The sequence below is a fragment of the Aedes aegypti genome, chromosome 1, assembly GCF_002204515.2.
Source record: "Aedes aegypti strain LVP_AGWG chromosome 1, AaegL5.0 Primary Assembly, whole genome shotgun sequence".
In the NCBI taxonomy this organism is placed as follows: Eukaryota; Metazoa; Arthropoda; class Insecta; order Diptera; family Culicidae; genus Aedes; species Aedes aegypti.
Window position 1 is genome coordinate 105471046 of NC_035107.1, and position 23818 is coordinate 105494863.

Genomic DNA, 23818 nt, shown 5'->3' on the forward strand with positions numbered 1-23818 from the left:
ATAGAATTTTTGTTTTGCGGATAGCTCAGGATCCTGGCCACTTAGAAAGATGGCGTCTTCGGCAAAGTTGTTCAGTAGCTCAAGGACTATCATTATAAAAGCTATGAGGTTAAAAATTCTGCCACCAGGCGGCGCTAGTGAGCATGAAACTGTTGTTTTACGGTTATCTTAGGATCCTAGCCACTTAGAAAGATGGCGCCTTCGGCAAAGTTGTTCAGTAGCTCAAGCGCTATCATAATAAAAGTTATGAGATTCGAAATGTTGCCACTAGGCGGCACTAGTGAGCATAGAATTTTTGTATTGCGTATCGCTCAGGATCCTGGCCACTTAGAAAGATGGAGTCTTTAGTAAACTTGTTGAGTAGCTCAACTTAGACCAAGACGCCATGTCTATGTAGTCAGGATCCTGATATATCCGCAAAACAAAAGTTTCATGCTCACTAGCGCCGCCTGGTGGCAAAATTGTGAATCTAATAGCTTTTATAATGATAGTCCTTGAACTGATGAACAACTTTGCCGAAGACGCCACCTTTCTGAATAGTCATAATCCAGAGCTATCCGCAAAACAAAAATTCTATGCTCACTAGCGCCGCTTGGTGGCGGAATTTTGAATCTCATAGCTTCTATAATGATAAACAATGCCTGGTGGCAAAATTTCGAATCTCTTGGTTAGAATAATGATAGTCCTTGAGCTACTGAACAACTTTGCCGAAGACGCCATCTTTTTAAGTGGCCAGGATCCTGAGCTATCCGCAAAACAAAAGTTCTATTGCTCACTAGCGCCGCCTGATGGCAAAATCTGGAATCTCTTGGCTAGAATAATGATAGTCCTTGAGCTACTGAACAACTTTGTCGAAGACGCCATCTCTTTAAGTGGTCAGGATCCTGAGCTATCCGCAAAACAAAAGTTCTGAGCTCACTAGCGCCGCCTGGTGGCAGAATTTCGCAATTGAATGACCACCATATGTTAGCCCTTGAACTACTCAACAATTTTGCTGAACATCATGATCCTCTATTTTGAATACTTTCTAAGATAATGATCATTTATAAAAACGGTCGTAAATCTGAATTTCGGTCGTAAAAAAGTGGTCGGAAAAAGAACCGTCGGTAAAAAAAAGGTCGTAAAAAGAGGTTGGAGTGTAATTGAATGTGTTCTTTATCTAGATACTGTTCTAACCCGATGGTTAGATTTTTTTTAAAGAGAGTTGACTGTATTTCTCTATGAGGCATTTAATTTCAAAATTACCAATCTAAAGGCAATTAAATCGAATCTGAATCTAAAACAATTCGCTCCATCCTAATCCATTAACTGACAAATCACATGTAGATACAAAACGGCTGCGGTCTTTGTGTTCAGATGATTAAATTACATCACGTTTGAGCTCACTTAGCGACAGAAGCCCAGTGCGTTTGTCGTGCTGCCTGCCATATACAAATGTACGATGTTGCTATACCTACTGACACAGTCATTCGTGATCGTGCTTGGCCTCTGCCGGCTGACTGGCAGACACCTCTCAGGGTGCACTTTTCTATGACCATTCAATCGTCTAATTAATTCCGCTTATTTTGCCGAAGCTGCACTGGGATTGTGATCAAAACAACTCAACAGTCAAGCTCTAAAGAGTCATTTCCATTTTATTGACATAATCTTAAAGCACTTATCGACTAGAAAACTTAACTGGTTAATATCGACTAAATATACAATGCTAAGTTATAAATGTATATAATACATCTAGAAGTCTAACTCATTACAAAACGACGACCTTGAGATCGTCGACTATCCACTCTCCACCCGGCAACCGGCAAGTCCATAAATCTTCCCATTCAATTCTTCACCGAGGCTTTCTCGGTGAACTTGTAAAAGTCCTGGTGTGCTTCCTGGTAGTAGGGCGTCATGGTGTAACGCACCTTTTCGAGCCAGGCCGCTAGCTTTGGTCTTCCCTGGAACGGATCCATGCCGACAATCTTAGGCTGCTCGATCTCGCAAGCGGCCAGAATGTCCGCGATGGTAATCCGATCGCCAATGATGAACCGTCCGGGCACCAACCATTCCCGTTCCAGCTGATTCAGGTTCTGCTCCATCTGGCGGCGGTATTCCTCGACTTTCTGTTCGCTGGAGCGTTCGTCTTCGATGTTCAGGAGGCTCCACTTTTCCTGGACAAAGGCATTGCACACCTTTGAACTATTGTCGTGCTGCCACTCGAGATATTCATCGATCTTGGCTCGCAGTTGGCTATCGCGAGGGTACCAGTGTTCCGGGATTAGTTTCTCACGGATCAGGTACTTGAGAATGGTGACGCCGTTGGATAATTTGAAGCCATCGTCGATGATGCTGGGTACTTGCTGGAAGCGGTTGACGCACTCGCGGTACTCGTCGGTCAGATGCTCGCCTGAAGAGAAAGAGAACAAAGAAAGAAGATGACGTCAGCACGTGATCACTTTGAAAGTTTATTTTAGGTTAGGAGGATGCTGAGATGGGACATTGGCAGCCATTATTGGCATGTTGTTGTGGAGAGATAAAATGTCCAACGGCCTGAAATAACCCCCCTCGGTTTGGGGGCTCGTTATCGTTTGTTATCGCAGAAAAATAACAGCCACGCGCACGCAAAAAAAAAAATGCATTGGCAAAAAAAAGTTGTTTTGTTTGTGTAGCTTCACTTTTTTTTGCGCCTTTACATTCGTTTAGTGACCGGCGAATTTCAAAACAAATAATAGGCCATTCATGACGCAAGTGGGTGCGACCCGGCAGCTTCGTTTGAATATGGGCGACCGTTTTAGCACTTGGATTGTTGGATATTCGCATTTGCTGGTGACCGAGTGATTGACACGGAATTCAAGAATAAGCGATTGCGATTGTATACTGCCTTAGCAAAAGATGAGTGTAATGATTTTTAGAAGGAAGCTGAATCAGTCGATGGCCGGTGCTACGTGACTTGAAACATTTCAACATTTCTGATCGTAACTCAAAAGATAACCTGAAAAGGGGATATGCAACGGTCCATGATAAGATAGAACCTGTCTTAAGCGCTATCTTAATTGTGCAATTTGGCATGACTTAATTTTCGTGCTTTGTGCAAAGTAATCTACAGATAGAGTATGACAATGATACCATACAAAGTACGCGGTAAATTTGTGAACTTTGTTCATCTTTGCCCGCTTTTTTTATAAACTTTACCTTACTTATATACCTAAATCATTTTCAAAATATTATTTTGAATCCCTCTACAGAAAATGTATTCGAAAACCAAAAGCTTTTTCGCGGTTTTTATGTCGTTTTTTAAATGATGGAGTTTCAGAAATTTTGCATTATGAAGCGGAGCTTTTTAAAAGAGCAGCTGTAGCATTGGTGAATGAAATTTGCATTGTTTAATTTATTGAAACGGTTTCGATTGTCAAGACTACATGTTAAACGATCTGAACTAGATGATTTATGTAATGTTCGAATTCTAATCCTCTTTGTGCGATCATTCGATAACCTACTTAATTTGATGGCTCAATAAACACATGCTTCCTAATAAACGCAAACGATAAAGTCCGAATGTAATCTTTACAATTCAGTCTCGAAGAAACCAGAAAAAACACCGATCGCTCATAATGCAGGAACCTTGCGCGCTACAGCAGCAGCGTATGGAATGGACCAACGCACGACGAACCAACTCGACTGATTGCGAAAAAAACAAAACTTCGAAAATAAGTTGCGTGAGTTGGTTGCTCTGCTGCGCGCGTCAAGTCTTGGGGCTGGGCACTTAGCTATGGGGGATCGCCATTCGGTGGAGGACGTCGATCGTCCAAAGCATGGCCAATGGGGAGGCGAGGACGCGCCCGCGCCATCACATTCTTCGAAGCCCCCTAAAGACGAGTTCTCACATCATCATCGTCGCACAGTGGCTCGTTTTTATGCAAAGGTCGAATAAAACCTCAAAAGTGATCCAAATCGATTGAAAATTATAAAACGGACTCTACAAATTAATCATCAAGGTAATATAATCAAAAATTAAAAATTACAATTTTTAGGTGCCCAAATATTATGTCTAGATGACCGGGAAAAAATACGGGAAGTACCTGGGAATACGAAGAACACACCGGAAAAAGTGTATTTCAAACATAAGAATATCTGTTTGTTTCAGCTTCAAGCACAACGGGCGAAACTAGAAAAGTTTGCCAGGAGGTGCACGCCTGCCTGACATTGACAACCTGACTAACTTTTTAAATGAAATCTTTGCAGGTATCCGTATGGAAACAAGGCGATAATTGACCAGGTTATTTCGAAGATCACTGGCAAGATAGTTAGTAGATGAATTTTAGTAACGATACTTGGATTTTTCTTGAAATTCTTAGTAGATTCGTAGAGGTTGGCAAAAAAAAATTGACAGATTTCTTGGGAGATTTGACGAGATTTCTACAGATTTACAGCGAGTTCTTCCAATCCTTAGCAACAAATTTCTTGTAAGATTTTTCATGGATTCAGATCTTTAGATGGATAAGTAAATAGCCAGCTTAGATTTTGGTTATATTCTTGACAAACCCATTGATTGATCGTTCAAAAGATGCTTATTTTGGATTTAAGTCAAATAAATTAGCCAGCTTCATAGGAACAACAATATAATGTTTTTTGGTCTGTTCAGATAATTCAGATAATGAATTTCCCCAGGAACCAGCCAGGCTATGCCTAATGCATAATTTCTGAGGCATTATATGGGAATGGGTTGGCTATTGATATTTGCCAAATATAGTGAAAATATAGTCTAAAGTTAGATACACAGAGCAGAAATTCGTTCATAAAATTCCAACATTTCTCTGAACTGAACTCTGAAGAATGTAATCAGCAAAGCTGAGAAAACGTGAAAACATCTTAAGGCAAAGATTGTGTTCTACTAATTGTAAATAATCAAAGGTTTTAAAGCCAAAGAAGCTAGCCAAAAATAAATATTCGAAAATTCTAGGATCCGTTTAAAATGCCTCCAACAATTTTGTTTCCAGTAGTATTGATAGAAAATTAGTTTTTAATTCTACATAAATGAGGTTTTATGCTTATCCTTCTAAACAATTACCAAGATTTCTGTATGTTTTTCAATAGGGAGACTTGCATATCGCTACAAATGTGTACATGGTTTCTGCTTTCAAGCAATAATTTCAGACATTATCTTCAAGAATTCCTGTAGAATTTTCTGGAGTATGAGATATACACAGCTAAAAATATGTTGTAAATATAAGTTTATTTTCATGCACATATTTAGAGCATCAAAATAAACCTAAATTTCAACGATCAAACCATTGTTTTTCAATCGAATTTACTTATAATTTACACGATCATGTAATATTCAAGTATTTTTAGTTCAAAATTGAATGTATGTTCATTGAAGTTTACATGATGATGTAACAACGCACGAATTTGATTTATTTTTACAGTAGACTTTAGTTTACACTACATTCAAATTTTAATATTGTTTTCTGCGTAGATAATTTAGAACAATTCCTTTACATTTAATATTACTTCGGAACTAGTGCGCTTAACCCCTTTACCAACAGCTTCAATTTTTTACCATAAAAAATACTCAAATCGATATACCTTTTTTATTTTTTAATATTTCTGCACCAATTTTAAACAAGTTCTCAAAAACCTCATCTATTTTTAGAATATTCATCGTTATTGATAATTGGTCATCTGGTTTTGAAGATACTTCGATGTTCCTTTCGACATTCTCCATATTAAATTTCTTTGTCCGCTATTTTGTTTTTAGTCAATATATCATAAAAATTAAATATGGGTTATACAATGTTAGGTAAGGTAGGAAGCAAGAAGCTTCTTTGGAAAAATAAAACATACAAATCGGTTAAATAGTCTCCAAGAAATCTCAAAATTACAATATGATGTTTTTTGAAGTTTTCAAGATCCTTCTTCGTCCACAATCATAAATGCTTTTCTTTCATAAACGATTGCACCAAATCGATTCATTTTTTCACAACTGACTTTCATCAAATTATTGTTTTGAAAAAGGAATAACCGAACAATAGAAAAAAAAATCTGTAGCCTAAGAAAATGAAGTGACGTTCAATGCAGCGCTCTGCTACCGACTTACAGGTACAGGTCGAAAATCTTTCGAATAAAGTAAAAGTGGGCCCAGATAGCCGTAGTGTAAACGCGCAACTATTCAGCAAACTGTGGGTCGTGGGATTGATTCATACCGGTCGAGGATCTTTTCATAATGGGAATGTTTTCATTTTTTTCACTGAATTTATTTTGCAGCTGTTTTTTTTTATTTTGTGTGTTTTGCTTTTTATAATCCTTATTGTTTTCATTTTAGGCATCCACACAAGAAACGCGTTTTGTGATTAAATTAATGGAGATAACGGAATTCGAAAGAATATGAAAAACTATCGTTATTGGCTCGGATAATCTGATATATCCAAACCCAAGTCGGCCGTTATGTATTTTATAACATCCAGTAAACTTCACGGAGAAAGTGGATAAATCGAAAATTACATTCCAAATAAATTTTCAAACATCTAGGGAGTCGATGCCGGTTATGGACCCTTTGCGTATTATGGACCCCCTACAGAAAAACATAAAATTAGCACTCGAAGCAACCACATTCCTATGAAAATCCACCGGGGGAACTTCGATTGCATTGTTAGTCAGCAGTTTCAGGCAAAATATTTGGTTAGAGGCGCATAAATACAGATATTTGAACAGTTTTGTAAATGAAACCACACAAGAGGGTCCATAATACGCATTTCCAGGTGGGTCCATAATAGGCACGTCAGCAGCGAGCCGGATTACATGGGAATCAAATGGAGGGTCCATAATACGCAACGTCAAATTTATAAACAATCCTATTATGGACCCCGGGAGGGTCCATAATAGGCATTCGGACAACAGTTTTCCAAATGTATATTTCTCTAGGAAAATCGGATGATTTTGTATGTTGCATGGGTGTACTGTGAAGTAAAGACATTGAACTTGTTATTAGACTCCACAAAACGTATATCGGTCTGAGATATAATTGCGGAAAGGCGTCGAGAATGAATTTCAGCTACTAAGGGGTCCATTACTAGCATTGACACCCTACAAATCATTATCTTCGTCGCTTATGGGCAGCTCCATTTATTTTGGCGTCAAATTTTCTGTATAGTTCATAACACTTATTAAAGTGGTTCAGTTCAGAACCTGTGATGATCGCATATCATTAACCTAAAATGGCAAAAAGTAATAAACACAGAAAACAAAGGATACCTATATTTTAAGATTTTCGTTTACTGATATCAAGAATATATTTTTTGACGTTCCTATGCATCAACATGAACAATTTTCAAGATCGCAAAGCTTGCTTCCATTGAACCATAAACATATCAGAGTGTAGGCAAGAAATGTCAAAAAAGGGGTGATTCAAAGTTTATAGCAAGCTTGTGTAAAAAGCTGGATTAAAAACATAATTTTTATTCTTAAAAAAAAAACTTCAAAGAATATTGGAGAAGGGGCCCTGATCAGCCGTACGACGCAACTTAGTCGCGATGCTCTTACAAGAGAGCTGGACGGCACTAACGTCCATGTTTCGGATTCAATTACGGATCCTCGTGGTCATCTGCTTCGTATCCTTGGCACGCAATTATTTTTGTACACTAGGTCACTAAGGGAACCGAAAAAAAATCCTCAATAGGCCGGCACTGGGGCAAATTGGTCGAGTTCTTTTCTTTCGGCACGTTAGGCGTTCCGTGCAACATGCTCGCGGAGAGCTTGCCGTTTCGACGCCATCTTCGATTGAACTTAGAGCACCGGAGAAAACAAATTACGCTTTTTTACTTTAATTGCAGAAAAAAGGCCAATCAGCAAAGAAAGCTCATAAAACCACGGAGATTAAAACCCCGACCACATTGTGCAGAAAATGTGTCAACATATAAGTACGTGGACGTGGTGAACAGAGTGATAACGCAGATTATGTCGTCGCTGCAACAGAAATGGCGAGAAGACCAGAGCACGGTGTACTTTACTAAGAAGGTGATATATTCATAAACTGACAGCAATTTGACGACGTCATTTCTATCCACCTCAAACAATTTTTTGAAAATAAATGATCTAGTGGTCCGGATGGTATATCGAATGATAGGAGTGATGTCACATGTTCACAATCAAATTTGATGTTTACAGCTGTAAAGCGCCTGCCTTGTTAATTTTTATGTCGTAGACCAGATGGCGTTGGGTTGCGATCGGAGTAGGCTAGATCCTCCGTCGGGGACTAGGCCGAGTAGTTCGAGTGTCACGTAGTATCGGTCATGTGTAGTCGGGGAACCTGCGAACCGGAAGCCTTCCTTCAACGGAGAATTCGGTTTGGGAGATCTTCCGCAGTTGGGGAAATCTTCGTCGGAGTAGGATAGGTCCACCGTCGGAGACTATTCTAAGTAGCGAGTCACCGGCTTGAGTTCTCTGAGCGTCAGTGAACCGGAAGCCATCCTCCAACCGGAATCGCTGGTCCGACTTCGGAACTCTACCGGCCAATAACAAAATAAGAAAAACGCGTTACCGGTTTCGGAAAATCTTCTTTCGTCGGGGAACTCTCCATCGGAGTGAGCTTCACCGTTGGGAACTACACCGAATAGTATCGATTACGATGAATCGCCGGCTTTGGGTCGTCGGGGCGCTTGCGTTCCGGGATCCAGTGAACCACGTATCGTATAAGAATGTGCATCCAAAATCACATATTCATGCGTCCAAAATCAGAATTGCACAAGATGCCATATTGAGCGTTATCAATGTCAATACAAGTTGTATATAAATCCCCAATACGATTCATAAACGACAATCTGTGTTGACAACAAAACATGTCGTAAATAGTGCAACTTAGAATCACGTTATGTTATATAAACTGACAGATCATATTTCAATCCAGAAAGCATCGTATGAAATCGCAATAACTTAGCAAAAATTGCCACCCAAACTTTGTCTATCTGCTGACGATGGGCCTCAAAGAACAACAAAGTATGTGTCGCTGTACATGAAACATGTATTAACATTGGCAAATAATCACTCATCAGACAAGCAACCCTTGGTGGTACAGTGGTAAGGTGCCCGTTTCCGGATCCAGTGGTCCCGTGTTTGATACTCGCTGGAAACTTTTTTTTATTTTCATCCAAATTTTGTGGTATCGTATATCTGATCGCAGAAAGTCCGAAAAAGTCGTGCCAAGTACGCATATAGCCTCCACTTTGGTAGGTATATAGCCTTTTCGTGCATGCTATACGATTGAATTGATTCATATAGAATGATGTATAACAAAAGTTATACAACCAAAATGTTAACTGGGGAGTCACCCCTCAACCGGAATCGCAAGACCGACCTCGGCATCCAACCGGTCAGCCCGAAGAGCATGACGAGCAGTGCAGTAAAGACCAGAGAACCAACAAACACAGAAGCATCTATCATAATAAGTCTTACATGGCCAAGACGAGTGGCCGGCCCTAAAATGTAAGAGACAAATCGCAGCCAGAGCGAATAGAGGTGACGAAACGGCGTAAAGGCATCAACAAGCCCTCAGAAGTAATACTATGAGGTAGTTCCGGGAGGCATCGGACGTAGTCCAAGCCAAAAAAGGTGGCGTGGTACAGAGTCGTTTTTAACCCTTTTTTCTCTGTGTCACTCTCGAGACGTGCATCCATAATACATTGGTGAGTAATAGACCGTTGAGTGAGAAGCACAGAACATAAACCCCATTAGCGTCCCAGAAAATCGGGGTAGGTGAAAATTTCTAACTCTGCTAGAAGTGCAAAAATTCTATTGGTGATCTAACGCAAAGCTAAAATGCGTAGATGGCGCTTTTCTAGAATAGGGATTAGTGCATCTTAATCAAAATTTCTAGTGATTACATTGGAAGAAAAATCATCACAATCATTTAACTGACAATATATTTGCAGTTTAAGGCACAAGAAGCCGTAAATACTCATTTTAATTTTGAAAAACTTTCACAGCCTAACCTCACTTTTGATCAGCAATAAAAAAAACATATCTACCAAGATTGTCTCAAAACTTTTTCAAGAAATTCCCCACCCTAATGTTGAATTGGCTATGTTCTAACGACACATGAAATTTTCTCCTCTTTGGGCAAAAAGATGTAAGCAAACTATTTTCCACCATTTGAGTAGGATAGAAGCACCGTTTTTGGCCATAGCGCCAATTGTAGCCATAGTGGATTATATACCGTTTTACACTGCAAATTAGCATGGAACATGTCGTGTAGATTTGTGTAGAACGCATTCACATGACAGAGCTACATTCATGAATTAAATAGATATCTATAAAAATGTTAACAGGCAACTTGAGAAACTTCAATTTTTGAGGTTTTGTCCGGCCATGCGCCACTGTACTTTGTCTAACCGCATGAAAATATAAAGTTGTCGTTTTTTTGCTCACATTGAGTTTGCCGGTTAGCACGGGGCTGTTGGCTGTTAAATAAACGGTCATCGCTTCGATGGCCCTCGCCAGAAGTGAGATACCACGGTTTGAATCAAAATGAGATCCCCAGTTTTCTGGTACATCGGTGTTGGTGTTAGGAACCCCCTCACACTCTCTGCAGAATTGTTGAAGTTGAATGAGTCGCTCGAATGATTCGAAACATTTTTTACTATCCGCAAAAGTTGTAGAAGCGTTCCATTCGGTCGTGTAAATGAATAACAAAAATGACCTTCAAAGAGGAATGACGATCAAAATAAACTTCGGAGCTCGATGGAAGAAGTGGAAATTACCATTATGCAGGAGGCTGAACTGAAGCAAAAAAAAAAAACACACATATCTACGCCAACTCGTACCCAACTGCGGCTGAAAATGAGGTATTTCGCGTGCGGTTTCTTATAGATGGTGACTGCGTCGAAGTCGACGACGACGGCTTCAGTATATGTACATCTATGTACTTTATATGGATGATGAGCTGAGGTTCTTATTATGGATAATTCTGTTTTTCCTCAGAACAAACCACGCTGCTGGAACGTGAAACCGGCTAGACCAGGCACCTAACCACTGGCTACAGGTTTCGATTTGTACCCGGAATCGGCATTCACCTTAATTTGTTCGATCGATTGTCAACGGTTCAATGAGCGTGCTTACATTAAATTGTTAGAATACGGCAGGTGATTGGAATACGACAATAGTTCACGTGGAATTTGGAAAGTGCTTAGGACGTGAACTATTTCATATATTAACGACAGGAGGAGTACAAGTAATTAAATTAACCGCGCCATTCAATTTTGGATTGCAGTGATTGGAATAGATGTTTTATTTATTCAGTAATCAGCGGGAACGACTTCAACTACAATAATCAATAAACGTTAAAACGGCTACTTTCAGTTTCAGCCTAGTCTGAGTTTTTATACGATATTTTCGAATAATTTGTCTATAAGGAAATCTACTGTCGAATCATGTTCTTCTCCTTTGCAAGTCATTGACAGTTTTGCAAAATTATGGCGGAATATTTTATTCCAGCTGAGTTAACATATGCCTTTGTTAGCTGTTTCTTAATACTGGCGCATTCATAGCAATTCAAAACAGGTTAAATTCGACTTGGGATCTCTCGTGTTGAACTCCAACAGCTTCACACGACATATCTGAGCTCTGTCGATGATAAAAGGACACATGCAGTGCAGTTTAAAAGCGCTCAGAATGTTATTTATGGTCTCACTAATCCTATTGGAAATCAAGTTGCTCGGGATTTCGAAAGCATTCAAAATCAAGAGAACGTTTTCCACAATACTTGGAAAACTGATTTAGAAGAAGTGAGAACTTTAGTTTTCATGTTTTACTGGAAAACGAAAAATATAAACGTTGTTCCGATTTTAAAAAGTTCTTTTCAACAGAATCATGAATTCACATAAACGAAAATTCAATATTTACCGAGGAACACTTCGGATTCCATCATACACACTAGACTTTTTTTAATTTCTTTATTGTATCATTCCAAACATTACGTTCATTTCTTATATCTAGGTGTTCTGTGTTATTAGACAATACTATCATCCCAATTTGGTAAAACAAATTTAAGATGTTATTAACATTTTGTTAACAACATATTACATTTCATTTGCCGTAGCAGTTCAGATTTTTTACAGGTGAGTTGATTTCAGCTGCTTATGTGAGAAAAAAAGTGTAACGAATTTGATTCGTGCTAACGAACAGAATGAAACATACAAAAGTGAGTAGCATTGAAGCACATGATTTAAAATTAAAAATGAAACATTAATTTTCCAACATTCATTGTATGCTCTCTGTTTATCGTTAGGTTCATTTTAATTGTTGACAAGCAATGTATGTTCCTTTTAAGTATTTTAATATTAGGGCAGAACCATTGGGGCCACTGTCGGCCTGTTGGTATATCTAAATAAATAAATAAATAAATAGAATAATTTAAAGCTATCTTTCACATCGTACACATCAGGGTAATTACCAAGTCTTATAAATTTCCTGTAAGAGCTGGTGTCCGTAAAGAAAGCATTCTGGGACCAGTATTGTACAATAATTTCACATCTGACTTACCTGAGGGGCATGTGTCATCCGCAAACAAAGATTTTTGACATCATTTGTTTTTCCATAAAACATTATCATTAGAAACTTTTCGAAAAAAAAAATCTGCGGAAATTACTCCACTAATTCTTTGGAACTTTTTTCAAGGTTTACTCAGAAATTCTTTCAGAAAAACAATACATATCTTCTGCTTTATATCTCCATTGTTCCAGTATTCATCCAAACTTATACTTGAATAAAAAAAATGTATCACTTGAACTTTGAATAATTTTCACTTATTATACTAGCAATTCTTTCACGTATTTCATCAACAAGTCCACCTCAAGGTCTAATATGAATGAAGTCCTGAAATATCATCAAACGGTGATATAAAGAATTCCATCAAACTAATTCTTATGCCGGCACACGAATTCCGTCGGAAAGTCTAGATAGGATCAAACTTTCATCTTAAATATTCAATAGAATTTACTTTAGAAAATGCACTCGGAATCCGTATCAGGTTACGTTACAATCCTAAAATAATAAAAAAAATCATCCAGAACAAGCGTTTTATTTATTTTTTTTAATTGATCAAAAAAATACAATAAATAATTTCAATAAAATGCTCATTCTGGCAGAATTCTGCACAAAATAGAAGCTGTAGGTGAAGTTATTGGCAGAAATAGCAGAATTGTGGAGTAATAAGTGGTGGACTTGATGTACTTGGACATCAAAGAAAAAAATATTATATAAATGTTATACAGACATTTAGATTGCGATTTTGGTAAAACTCTTTGAGGCGCCGTCAGCAATTAAATGAGAAATTCCATATGAAACACCAGAATAATCCATAAAGGAAAACTTGGTGGTATATTTAAAGCAATCTCTAGAAAGAATCAGATTCTTGTGGAATAAATTCGAAGAGTTTTGTCAGAATCCTATTTTTTCGATTTCACCAGGAATTCTTGAAGTTTTCTCTAGAAAGGTTGTTGAAACTTGCAGCAAAAATATGCTCAGAATTTTCACCACAAAATCTGAATATCTTGTTATCGTGTTAGTATTCGCAATGTCCAAAGGAATTTACATCAAAATACTTAAAAAAATGCGCTCATAACTCTTCACGTGCTCCTAAACATTCCTAAGAAACCATTAGAAATTTACACGCTAGAATTTCACTCAAAAAGATCACCAGGATATTTCGAAAGGAGGTAAAAATCTAAATTTCTATATCTCTAAATTTCAAAGCAATTGTCAAAGACCCCTCGGTACGTGTTCCGCCAAGAACTCTTCTTTATTCTATCGTCGTGTATGCTTTCAGAAATTTCATAAAATTTTGGTACTTCGCGACAGTAATTTTGCAAAATGAGGGTTATTTTTTAATTCCTTTTGTTAAGTTCAAAATCTACTTAAAATGTCGCATTACGCCAAAAACTGTTCAAGCTTTCAAACGAATATTTCTGCTATACGCGTGTGCACATGTCTAAGAATATGTACATGTCCAAGAATAGCTTAACGCCTTAAAAGAGTTTTCTACAAATATTCTGACGAAAATGTTTCTAGACTTAAAAATTAAATTTATTCAATAAATGTTGTGTTGGCAAAATAGAAACATGTTTGGACATCTGGTATAATTTGTATAATATGGGAATTCCTTAAGAAATTTGTTAAGAATCTTGATAATACCTTGAAGCATTTCATGGACAAAACCCTGGAAAAATATTCATATAAATACATGGAAATGTTCATACGCTAATCTCCAGAGTTATTTCTAGAGTAGTGTTTGAAGTAATCTGTGTGTGTGTGTGTTTTTTAAAGAAATAGCGGTACGAATTGATGGACAGTTTACTGAAAGTAAAATTTCTGATGGATTAACAGAAGAAAGTTCAAGAATAAATGATAAATATCTTGGAATGCTTGTTTTGTTTTCTATAAATATCTTGGAATTCTTTTTTTTCTGAAAGAATTATCCATAACTGTGAAAACTTTTAATAAACATTTCTTGAAAAAATGTTTAGCTTGTGAAGTTCATAGAAGAATCCTTGGATGAAACTCTACAGAAAACTACAACGATACGGATACATTTTTGCAAGAACAGCTTAAAGCTTTGGTTTTATTCTAATATCTTGCTTTTCTTGTGACAGATAGCCTGTCTACGACTTACAGACTTCTTCAGTGTCGAGTGCTATGCCACAATACGAGCACATTATTAGAATTTAGGGTTTTTTTTTTGTCCGACTAGTGATTAATAAGTATTTTCATTTTGTTTTCTTTTCCGCAAAGTGAAGTGAAGTGATACAATTCAATAACCTTTTCAGATTTAAGCTAGAAGCTGCTAAAAATATTTATCTGGAGAAAACATGTCTCCTAAATGAATTTGGAATGCAAAGGAGCTATATCTAATGGAATCAATATCTTTAGAATTCTTTAAAACAATTTATAGAAATCTCTTGGCTGATTTAAATGATTGAATGCTCAAGATTCTCTAGAGAAAATTTCCGAAAACCATAAAAAAGAATTCCAATTTCCTGGAGGAAGCCCTATCCCTTAAGATTTTGGATAATCCACTTTAAGAACTGGTTAGAGAATTTCTCGAATAGATGCTCTATAAAAGTAAATGGTTGGTTTCTGGTAAATGCGGGTAGCTCATATGATTATGGTGAAATCTTATTTTGAGTTCTACGATCCTAAATACTTAAAGGAGTTTTTTTTTCGAGAAAATTTTGCAGAAATAGTTAAAATTTCCCAAAAAAAAAACAGGGAAAGCGCAAGGAAAATGCTTTTCATAATTAAATGAAAATTGTGAAAGTAATGTAGAGACTATTCCTGGCGGAATGTTTCAATAGATATCATGAGGGACTAGAGAAGAATTACCTCAAATAAAATTCATGGAAGAACGAAAAACCTTCAAGTGGCAAACGTTTAGTTTTTTTTAAATATAAAATATATACGCTGAAGTCACATAAAACTACAATAATTAAAAATCCTCGAAAAATTGTGAGATATGTAAAAAATAGGATTTTTCAACGCGCTACTTCTGCTATCTAGTGGAAAGCAGTGAATCAATTTTCATTTTTTTTTCGAATTTGAACGAACAATTTTTTTATTTCATATATTTTATGATTGATGGATTGATTATTGATGTAAAATGCCTTGATGTCTATACATTTACACATTTCAAATCAACTTTAAAATTGCATAAAAAACTAGCTAATAGTAAGTAGTTTTATTTTGCAACCGTCCAAATTCAGTGCTCTTCAGTGGATTCGTTTTTCGAGCCGCCGGAGTGTTTTTTGTTCGATCCCATATTTTTAAGGGCAGTGCTTTTCCAAGACATTGGACTAATAATTCGTTTCCGCGTGCCATCGGAGTGATTTTCTATTCCAGCTTTTGCATCAATACGCCGAGATTGTGACTTTTGTCGAGAATTGACTACCAGCTACAACTGGTGAGCTCGTTTTATGCTTGTGATAACACAAATTCGTATCGCGGCAATGTTCCATTTATTTAATCGTTAAACAATGAATGCTTCGTCACTATATTTGTCGGCATAAGCCCTATTCTACACAGTACCTAATCTTTTATTTATTTGACGCAATTACTGAAAATAACCTTTGAATTGTTCGACATTAAGGTGAATCCTAATCATGTAGCTGTTGCACGATCCCACTAATAAAACTCCTTTCTGTGACAACCATGAGATATGCAGAGGTGACCTCAGTCTCTAGTAGCAATAGACGTCACATTAACATTCCTTCCCTTCTCCGATGATCGTATGAACGTGGCCAGCACCGTTATTGACATTAATATGTTTGGATTTCTCGAAATTGTACATTGAAGATGATACGCTACTCCCAAGCTTCTTTTGTTGGTTTCCTGTGCAATTCTGATTATTCCAATCAATCATGGAGTAGCAACTACGAATTGTACTGTCATCAATACTCATGCTTGTCTTGCGACAATCAAAATTCAAGTTTTCAGAACTTATTTTTAAAATAGTCACGCTCAAACATAAGTAAATTCACAGCATTCTTCAAAATGAAGTGTACTTCTAATTCAGTCGTGGGTTGAAAGTGTCACAAACAAAAATAATGATATTAATTCCTTATACATTTGTTTTGGTTTGATGTAAATAGTTTATTTAAATAAATTCAGTTGTTTCGCTTTTAATTTAACAAAATATTTCAATGAAGATTACAAAACAAACTTTTGGGGCCCTTCAGATAAGACGACAAGTAGCAATGTGTGAAGTTTATTTATGGTGCCGATGACGCAGATTCTTTAGTAAATAAAAATATTTGGATCCCTTTATGAAGCGGAAATAACTAGTCCCGATGTGTACTTATTAGGTACACACCGGTTTACGCAAAATATTTGAATATGGTAACAAACAAACTCTTATGATGCACTGAAGAGTCTATCTGAATAACTATCATCCATGCAAACAAACGCCATTGTTAGAAAGAGCAAACTTCACTCTGTTGACTACAGCTGTCAAAAAGTGATTAGGTACTCACAAAAGTAAATTAGATCTTATTAAATGTTTGACGTGATTGAGCTATTTTAAATTATCAAAGTTTTTTAAATGGTAACATTCATAAGCCTGAATTTTCTATAAATCTGTATTGATGGTGCATATTTGTCCGCTTATGAATGAATGAATCGTACCATGCCCAACAGTTATTGAAGAAAATCAGCTCCTTTTTACACGGAGGCCAAAAGAGGTTTACAACACAATCACATATTTTTAGTTTAGAGACAGCATTGTAAAAGGATTGCTTATTCACCTATTCAGAAGCTAAGAAATCGCATAGTCTAAAATTATCTCAAAGAATGACGCTTCTTCAGCTTTTGGAATCTGCACCTTGACTCCTCGAACGGAGCATTTGTTGATTCAACGAATTTACATAAAATATCACTTTTTGAGACATGACAAGATACCGTTCACACAACTCTCAACAACTGCCGCAGATTCCACCCATCATCTCAGTTTCATGTGAAAGACCTATCGACTAAATTTCCTGCTCACCTTTGGTGGCGCAAACCGGAATCGGATCGTACGGGATTTTGGTGGCCTCAAAGAACATGTAGAGGGCTCTCGAGTGCGTCGACAGCAGATCGTAGAAGAACTTCACTGGACGGGGCATTTTTACGAACGGTTGCTAACTTCGGTCGCAAATTCAAATTGATTGAAATTAACTATCGCACTTCTTGTCGTCACGTTGCTATCGCGTGCAGAGCTCAACACCACAAATACAGTTACACTTTTTTGGATTCGATGCGAATGCACTCTCTTGTGAGTTTCGTGTCTCGTTTGAAATACGGTGGTGGCTGTAGATATGTCGAAAGTCACGTAGTTCACACACTGCACAGCACACACTATTTAGTGTATAGTTATGGGGTTTCGATTCGAACCGAAGGGGAATCTATTTCGACAGAAAGTTACTTGTGCTTACTAGCGCTGCGCGTCGCAGACTGACTTATTGTCCGTTTGAAATGCAACTCCAAACTGAAACGAACTCTCCGGCTTCGACTCGATCGCGCGTCGCGTCGTGATGTGGCCTGATAGCTACTCGGCGAGGCGTTTTGCGATGGGTCACCAGGTGGCCACGGTGTTCTCCTGGCCGTTATATAAGAAACAAATCTCCATCAAATCTGTATTCACCAGTCAATTCCCATAGGTATGCTGCAAGGGTGGAAAAACCTACAGATTCACAGGCTTGAGTCAATAAACTATCGATATTTCTTTTCCATATTTCCTATCGAAAACTACCGATTTTCTAAGTTTCATTCATTACAATATTTTTTAGAAGATTCTAAATAATCCAAAATTTCAAACTTTTAGCATGTTCTTTCCTGATACAACAATTATCCAGGGTTTGTTTTTGCGTAGGTCCCTTAGGAGTATGGAGGCGATGTGGGCGCAGAATGAAAACTCGAGAGAAAACTTTGGACTTTTCTGGAAAATTATCCAGTGATACTTTCACTGATTTATTTGATGTTTCATTCAAGAAGGGATTTCTTCAAGTTTCTCCTGTTTTTTTTTTTAATAACTTCATATTTTTTCTATTAGTTTCATTTTAACGTGAAGATGAATCGAAGCCAAACCTCGAATTTTCAAGAGCACAAATCTAGAGAACCAGACAACCGTTTGTTTTGAAAATGCTACTCACTGGTCACTCGCTGGTGGTGACCAATCGATTAGATTTTCAGCACGAACCGTTGTCAGGTTCTCTAGATTTAGAATCTAAACATTTGTTAAAAACCCAATAGAAGAGAACGACCGAAAACATAACTTCATTTATAAGTTCATAGTGTTTGAAGAAATTGTTTGAGTTTATATATGTGACATTGAGTGAACAGTTGACTTAATAAGATGTCGAATCCATAGAGTGTTGCCAGGGTTTCGTGCGATGAAAAAGACCCACTGCGAACTTGTGGCCCGAATTACTCTACATGAGTTATAATTATATAAAATAGACGCCTTAATGTTTTATAGCGTAGGCTCAACTACGAAAAATAAGCTAGTTTTGAAAAAAATAAGCATATAATTGCACTTAGTCATTGATAACATTTTAACCTGATTAACGGTATTAGAATGCCTCATTAATCTGTTTTTATTTAGTGACCTAAGTGGTTATTCCACAAAAAGGCGTAACTCAAAATTTGATAGATTCCGTCCAGAAGTTACCAATAACTAATCGAATGAACTTTCAACTTAGAACTGATGGTACATTTCATCAGATAATTATTGTAAATGAAAAACCGTTTCAATATATTTGATTTTCTTGAATTTTTAGACTGACACCATCTTATGGTTACCATCCGTCCTGATTTAGCAGAACATGTCCTGATTTTCTCGAATGCACCCTTCTGGTATGAAGTGTCGTTAATAAACCAAAAAAATGTAACTAAAGACCATTCTGGTGCATTTTAGAAACGAATCGCTTTTCGGTAAAATGGGTTATTCGGTGAAATGACATTCACAGAAAAGTAGTATAATCGTAGTTGTGGTGGATTTTTTTGTATGAAACTGGCAACACTGATAGAGATTTCAAAAGTGTAAAGTAAATTCGAAGTGCTAGAAGGCCGCATCTTGGGAATCCATAAATTTATATATAATACTAGTGGTCCCGGCAAACTTCGTCTTGCCATCAAGTAGGCTGTTGGAAAACGTCAAGAAATCCCCTATACAAAATGATACCATAGTCTTCTCCCGTTTCCCCATTATTCCGGAGACTTTTCTGAACTTTTTCCTCGCACGAACACGTCGCATCCCTTGTGGAGGGCATCAGTGAAAAACTTGCGTCAATCCGTTGACTCGTTCTCGAGCCATTTCGTGACATACAAACACCACTCCATTTTTATTTATATAGATTATGTTGTAAAATAGTTAAAGAAGAAAATAATTCTTCTGTAATAAGAATTACAGCATTGAAGCTACCACTGGAGCAGTTCTCAATAATTAATTCATTACGCCAACGATGGCGATCCTCAACCCTACTAGACAGCATATACGTTATTCATACAACATGATCGAGTACTGGAATTTGCTCTATAGTGCTCAAATCAACCTAAAATATTCATAATAGTTCGGCAATAACACTTCCACTCTACAGAAAAATACTGTTTCAATCGCAAACTTTTAAATAATTACAAAAATGGCATAAATTCATTTTTAAAAATATTTTGAAAACAATTTTGCTAGAAAATTATATATTACAAACTTGCTTGTTTTACAAAATTGAACAATACGCCTTTTGTTCTAACCATTACCATTAAATAAACAAATTTTAAATAATTGTCGAATTCAAAATCTTGAAGTTTTTGTCGAACTTTAATGTTTGCAATTTCTCAACTGTTTATTAAAAAAAATATGAATTTCCAGCTGAGAAAATTTCAATTTTTTTTCAAGTTGCGATGAAAAATTCAGTTCAATAGGTTTCTTATAAGCAAAGGTCCATGCCCTGGGAATCGAGAAAATTTCCTTTACGAAAAGATCCTCGACCAGCGGGATTCAAACCCACGACCCTCAGCATGGTAATGCTGAATAGCTGCGCGTTTACCGCTATGGCTATCTGGCCCCAAGTGATTGAATCTTACATTTGTTAAATTTTGAGCCTTGTTGAAATTTTGAAACAAATTACCTCATCCTCGAGCAACTCAAAGCATAAACCTACCTTTGTTTACAAGTATGAATATAGAAACTTCGATGAACCTCACAGAAAAAAGATAGATTTTCTCAAGGCCAGAAAAAAAATAACTTTCTACTGTGGAAAAAATTCCAATGAAATTAAATTGTATGTCTTTTTTTAATTCTTTATTAGTATCATTCCAAACATTACATTCGTTTCTTATATTTAGGTGTTCTGTGTAAGGCCACACTATCATAATTTGGCAAAACAAAATTAAGCTCTTATTAATATTTAGTTAACAACATATTACATTTCGTTTGCCGTAGCAGTTTAGAATTTTTAAAGGTGAGTTGTGTTTAGAGAGAAGTATATGTCCTGATTTTCAGTATCTACTTGATACTCATCCTAACATCATCAACAGGGCGTAACCTAGAAATGAGCACAAAGTTTCTATACCATTTCACGAAAAGACATTTCCCGGTTACTCTATTTCCCGGAATACTTCATTTGCCGGAAAGATATTGACGAATAATTAAAATAATCAACGTCAAAAAACTTTTATACAAATGATGTTCCGTGGTTTAAGACGACATTGGACAATAAATGTGACTTTGGACCACTATTTTTACAGCAAAGTAATATCAGAATCATGAAAAGAATGTGACAAGTTTCAAGAATACTTTGTACATAGCCCCTAGATTGTCATAGATTATGTTTTTAACGTTCGTGCTAGCCATAAAATGCATTGAAAAGGGCGGTCAATGTTATCTCCTAGGCCCAATTTCATCCACACGGCGGTAATGCTTTATTGATTTGTCGTTTAAAAAATCCATGCTTAAATGCATCTTCAATGTTTTATGCTGAATTTAAAATATTTAAATATTTATCAATTTAGCAACAAGCAACGTGATTTTGACCTTTGTCCTTGTATTTGATATTCTGATTTGAAATGCAGTTTTACCGGCTAATTTAGTTGCACATTATTAACCCGTAGGCTACGGGGCTGACATGCAAAGTTCAAATTGTTGGTATTTCAGCATAACTCAATATTTTTTCATGAAATTTTGAGGATTGCTACACTATTAGTTGTAGTGATTGTCCGACATTTCCCCGAAAACCATTTCCCCGAATGCAATTTCCCCGAATGACGTTTTGCCGAATGAACCACTTCCTTGAAAACTCTTTTCCCGAATGTACCATTTCCCCGAAAAAATCTTAATGTTAGCTACATACTTGAAGTTATTCATAATCCTGCTGCCAAAAGGTGTTCAATGTGCTAGCTGATGTAAGGTTAGATGAAAATTTGTTACATGTGTTATGAAATCCATGTGTCTGAAGTATTGTAAATTTTGCACCTTATCGGACGCGACAATTTGTAATCGTCGCCGGTGAAACCGTCGCCAGCCAAGCAACCGCTGTGAAGGAGGTGATTTGCCATTGTGTTGGTAAGACTGTTGAATCGTCAACAGTCTTACCAAAACAATGGCAAATCACCTCCTTTGATTTATTTTCTGGCACATGACGTTTCACCAGTCTTGCCAACACAAAGGCAAAGCACCTCCTTTGATTGGTTTGCTGGCGACAATTTTTTCAGTCTGTTCGAAAGTTGGCGGCGCGTTTTATTGTGAATGAAACATACAATAACTGGTGTTCAAAATGATGTGCCGCGTGCATTATATTCAAAGTCACTTGAAAATCGCCCATGTGATAGCTTAACATGAAAAAACAAACTCATAATAGGCAGTTTCATTGTAAGCGGTATGATTAGCCTATGGCTGTTTGGCTTATGAACATTTGGGCGAATGTACATTTGGCTGTTATGCCTTCTTAGAATTATGGGCTATTATTTTATTTAAACTGTTTCAATAATTATTGGCAATTAGCTGATAATATTTCAATTTGAATTTTCCCTTCTTTTAATGATAGGCTGTTCTTTCTAATTGTTTCGGAATATTTCGCAAAGATTCATTATTCGGTTAAATGTTCTTTTGCCATGTACATTTAGTCAAACGATTATTCTTTCATAATACTTAGCGTTCCATAAAGGACTGTAACTACAATAAACCAAGCTTAAGTACGGTAGGCTAATTAAAGAATCTATTATATCTTGCCCTACATAACTAGACATCAATTTTGCCTTCTAGAAACTTTTAAAAAGACGCAACACCAGTTTAAAGATAAATGTCTTCATTAGAAACAAATTTGACGAAAATAGCCGAAAACATTAAATTAAGTGAGCATGTTAATAATTAATGCCCAAAATGCTAATAATCACTATTTAAATAGAAAAAAAAAATGCCTATTTAATGAAAAATCTTTATCAAGGGTTGATCGGAAGCATTGAAAATGTTGGTTCAAAACATCAGAATTCGTAATATTTGCATTTACAATAAAAATTGAAGAAATAACATATAATTACCAGAACAAAATTTGCTTGAAGTTTCTGTAGCTCTGTCATTTTCATTGATATATTTATGTATGAATAATTGCCTTCTAATTAAAGAAGAGAAAATTCTTGTTGAAATAAGGAGAAGCTGTGAGCAGAAGAATATTAACACAGCAAAGCTTCAAAGAACTGCAAACGATTGAAAAAAGAAAAGCCTACCTTTAAAACCTCTTCGTGGTGCGTTATGGGGTAAAGATCTACCAGTGAACCTCGATAGTGACAAAATAATACGACATGCACTAAACATAGGACACGAGAAATATTATAATAGATCAAATATTGGTCGCAGTGGTTTATGTTCCTAACAGAAAAAAAAGTAAATGATTATAAGAGCAGTGAAATAAAGAAGAACAACCTATGTTAAAAGAAGGGATATTTACAAAATTTGAAACAAGCAACTTTTATGGTATCAATTTATTGTTACAGAAAAAAATAGAACATTTGCCTATGCTTTATGGGACACAAACTACTAATGCGGAAGCAATGATCGAATAATAGCTTCAAAACGATGTACAAATCTGTCAGATGCGTCCCGAATAAACTTATCGACTCAGTTTTTCTTTTAAAATTCTTGAGCAGTGAAGATCAAGATGTCCCTTTTGGGTCACGCCTTTGAATCCTGCACAAAGTTTTCAATCAGTAAAACTTTATTTGAAAATTTTGTCGATGCCCGTTCACCCAGCTGTCATTAAGATAAATTATGTCAGGACAAACGACATAAGGCATCAGATTTGCTCACGTCTTGAATAATCTTTCAAAA

At 36.6% G+C, this 23818-nt stretch overlaps 1 protein-coding gene and 1 long non-coding RNA gene across 2 annotated transcripts; both read right to left on the bottom strand.

Moving 5' to 3' along the window:
* Positions 1-1616: 1616 nt before the first annotated feature.
* Positions 1617-18007, bottom strand: LOC5564405 (glutathione S-transferase theta-1). Its single transcript, XM_001648685.3, has 2 exons — positions 17507-18007; positions 1617-2389 (listed from the first exon to the last, which is right to left on the bottom strand). Exons 1-2 carry the CDS (start codon positions 17622-17624, stop codon positions 1824-1826), a joined length of 684 nt encoding a protein of 227 aa, XP_001648735.1. The 5' UTR covers positions 17625-18007; the 3' UTR covers positions 1617-1823.
* Positions 6307-7925, bottom strand: LOC110676481. Its single transcript, XR_002500432.1, has 2 exons — positions 7065-7925; positions 6307-6506 (listed from the first exon to the last, which is right to left on the bottom strand). It is a non-coding gene; the product is annotated as an uncharacterized LOC110676481 (long non-coding RNA).
* Positions 18008-23818: the final 5811 nt, after the last annotated feature.

What these genes read in the sequence shown, in the direction of transcription:
- LOC5564405 (XM_001648685.3), bottom strand. Translation starts at nt 17,624, where the DNA reads ATGCCCCGTCCAGTGAAGTTCTTCTACGATCTGCTGTCGACGCACTCG. An exon ending in TCCGGTTTGCGCCACCAAAG is followed by an intron (nt 2,390 to 17,506) that starts GTGAGCAGGAAA and finishes CTTTCTCTTCAG; the next exon opens with GCGAGCATCTGACCGACGAG.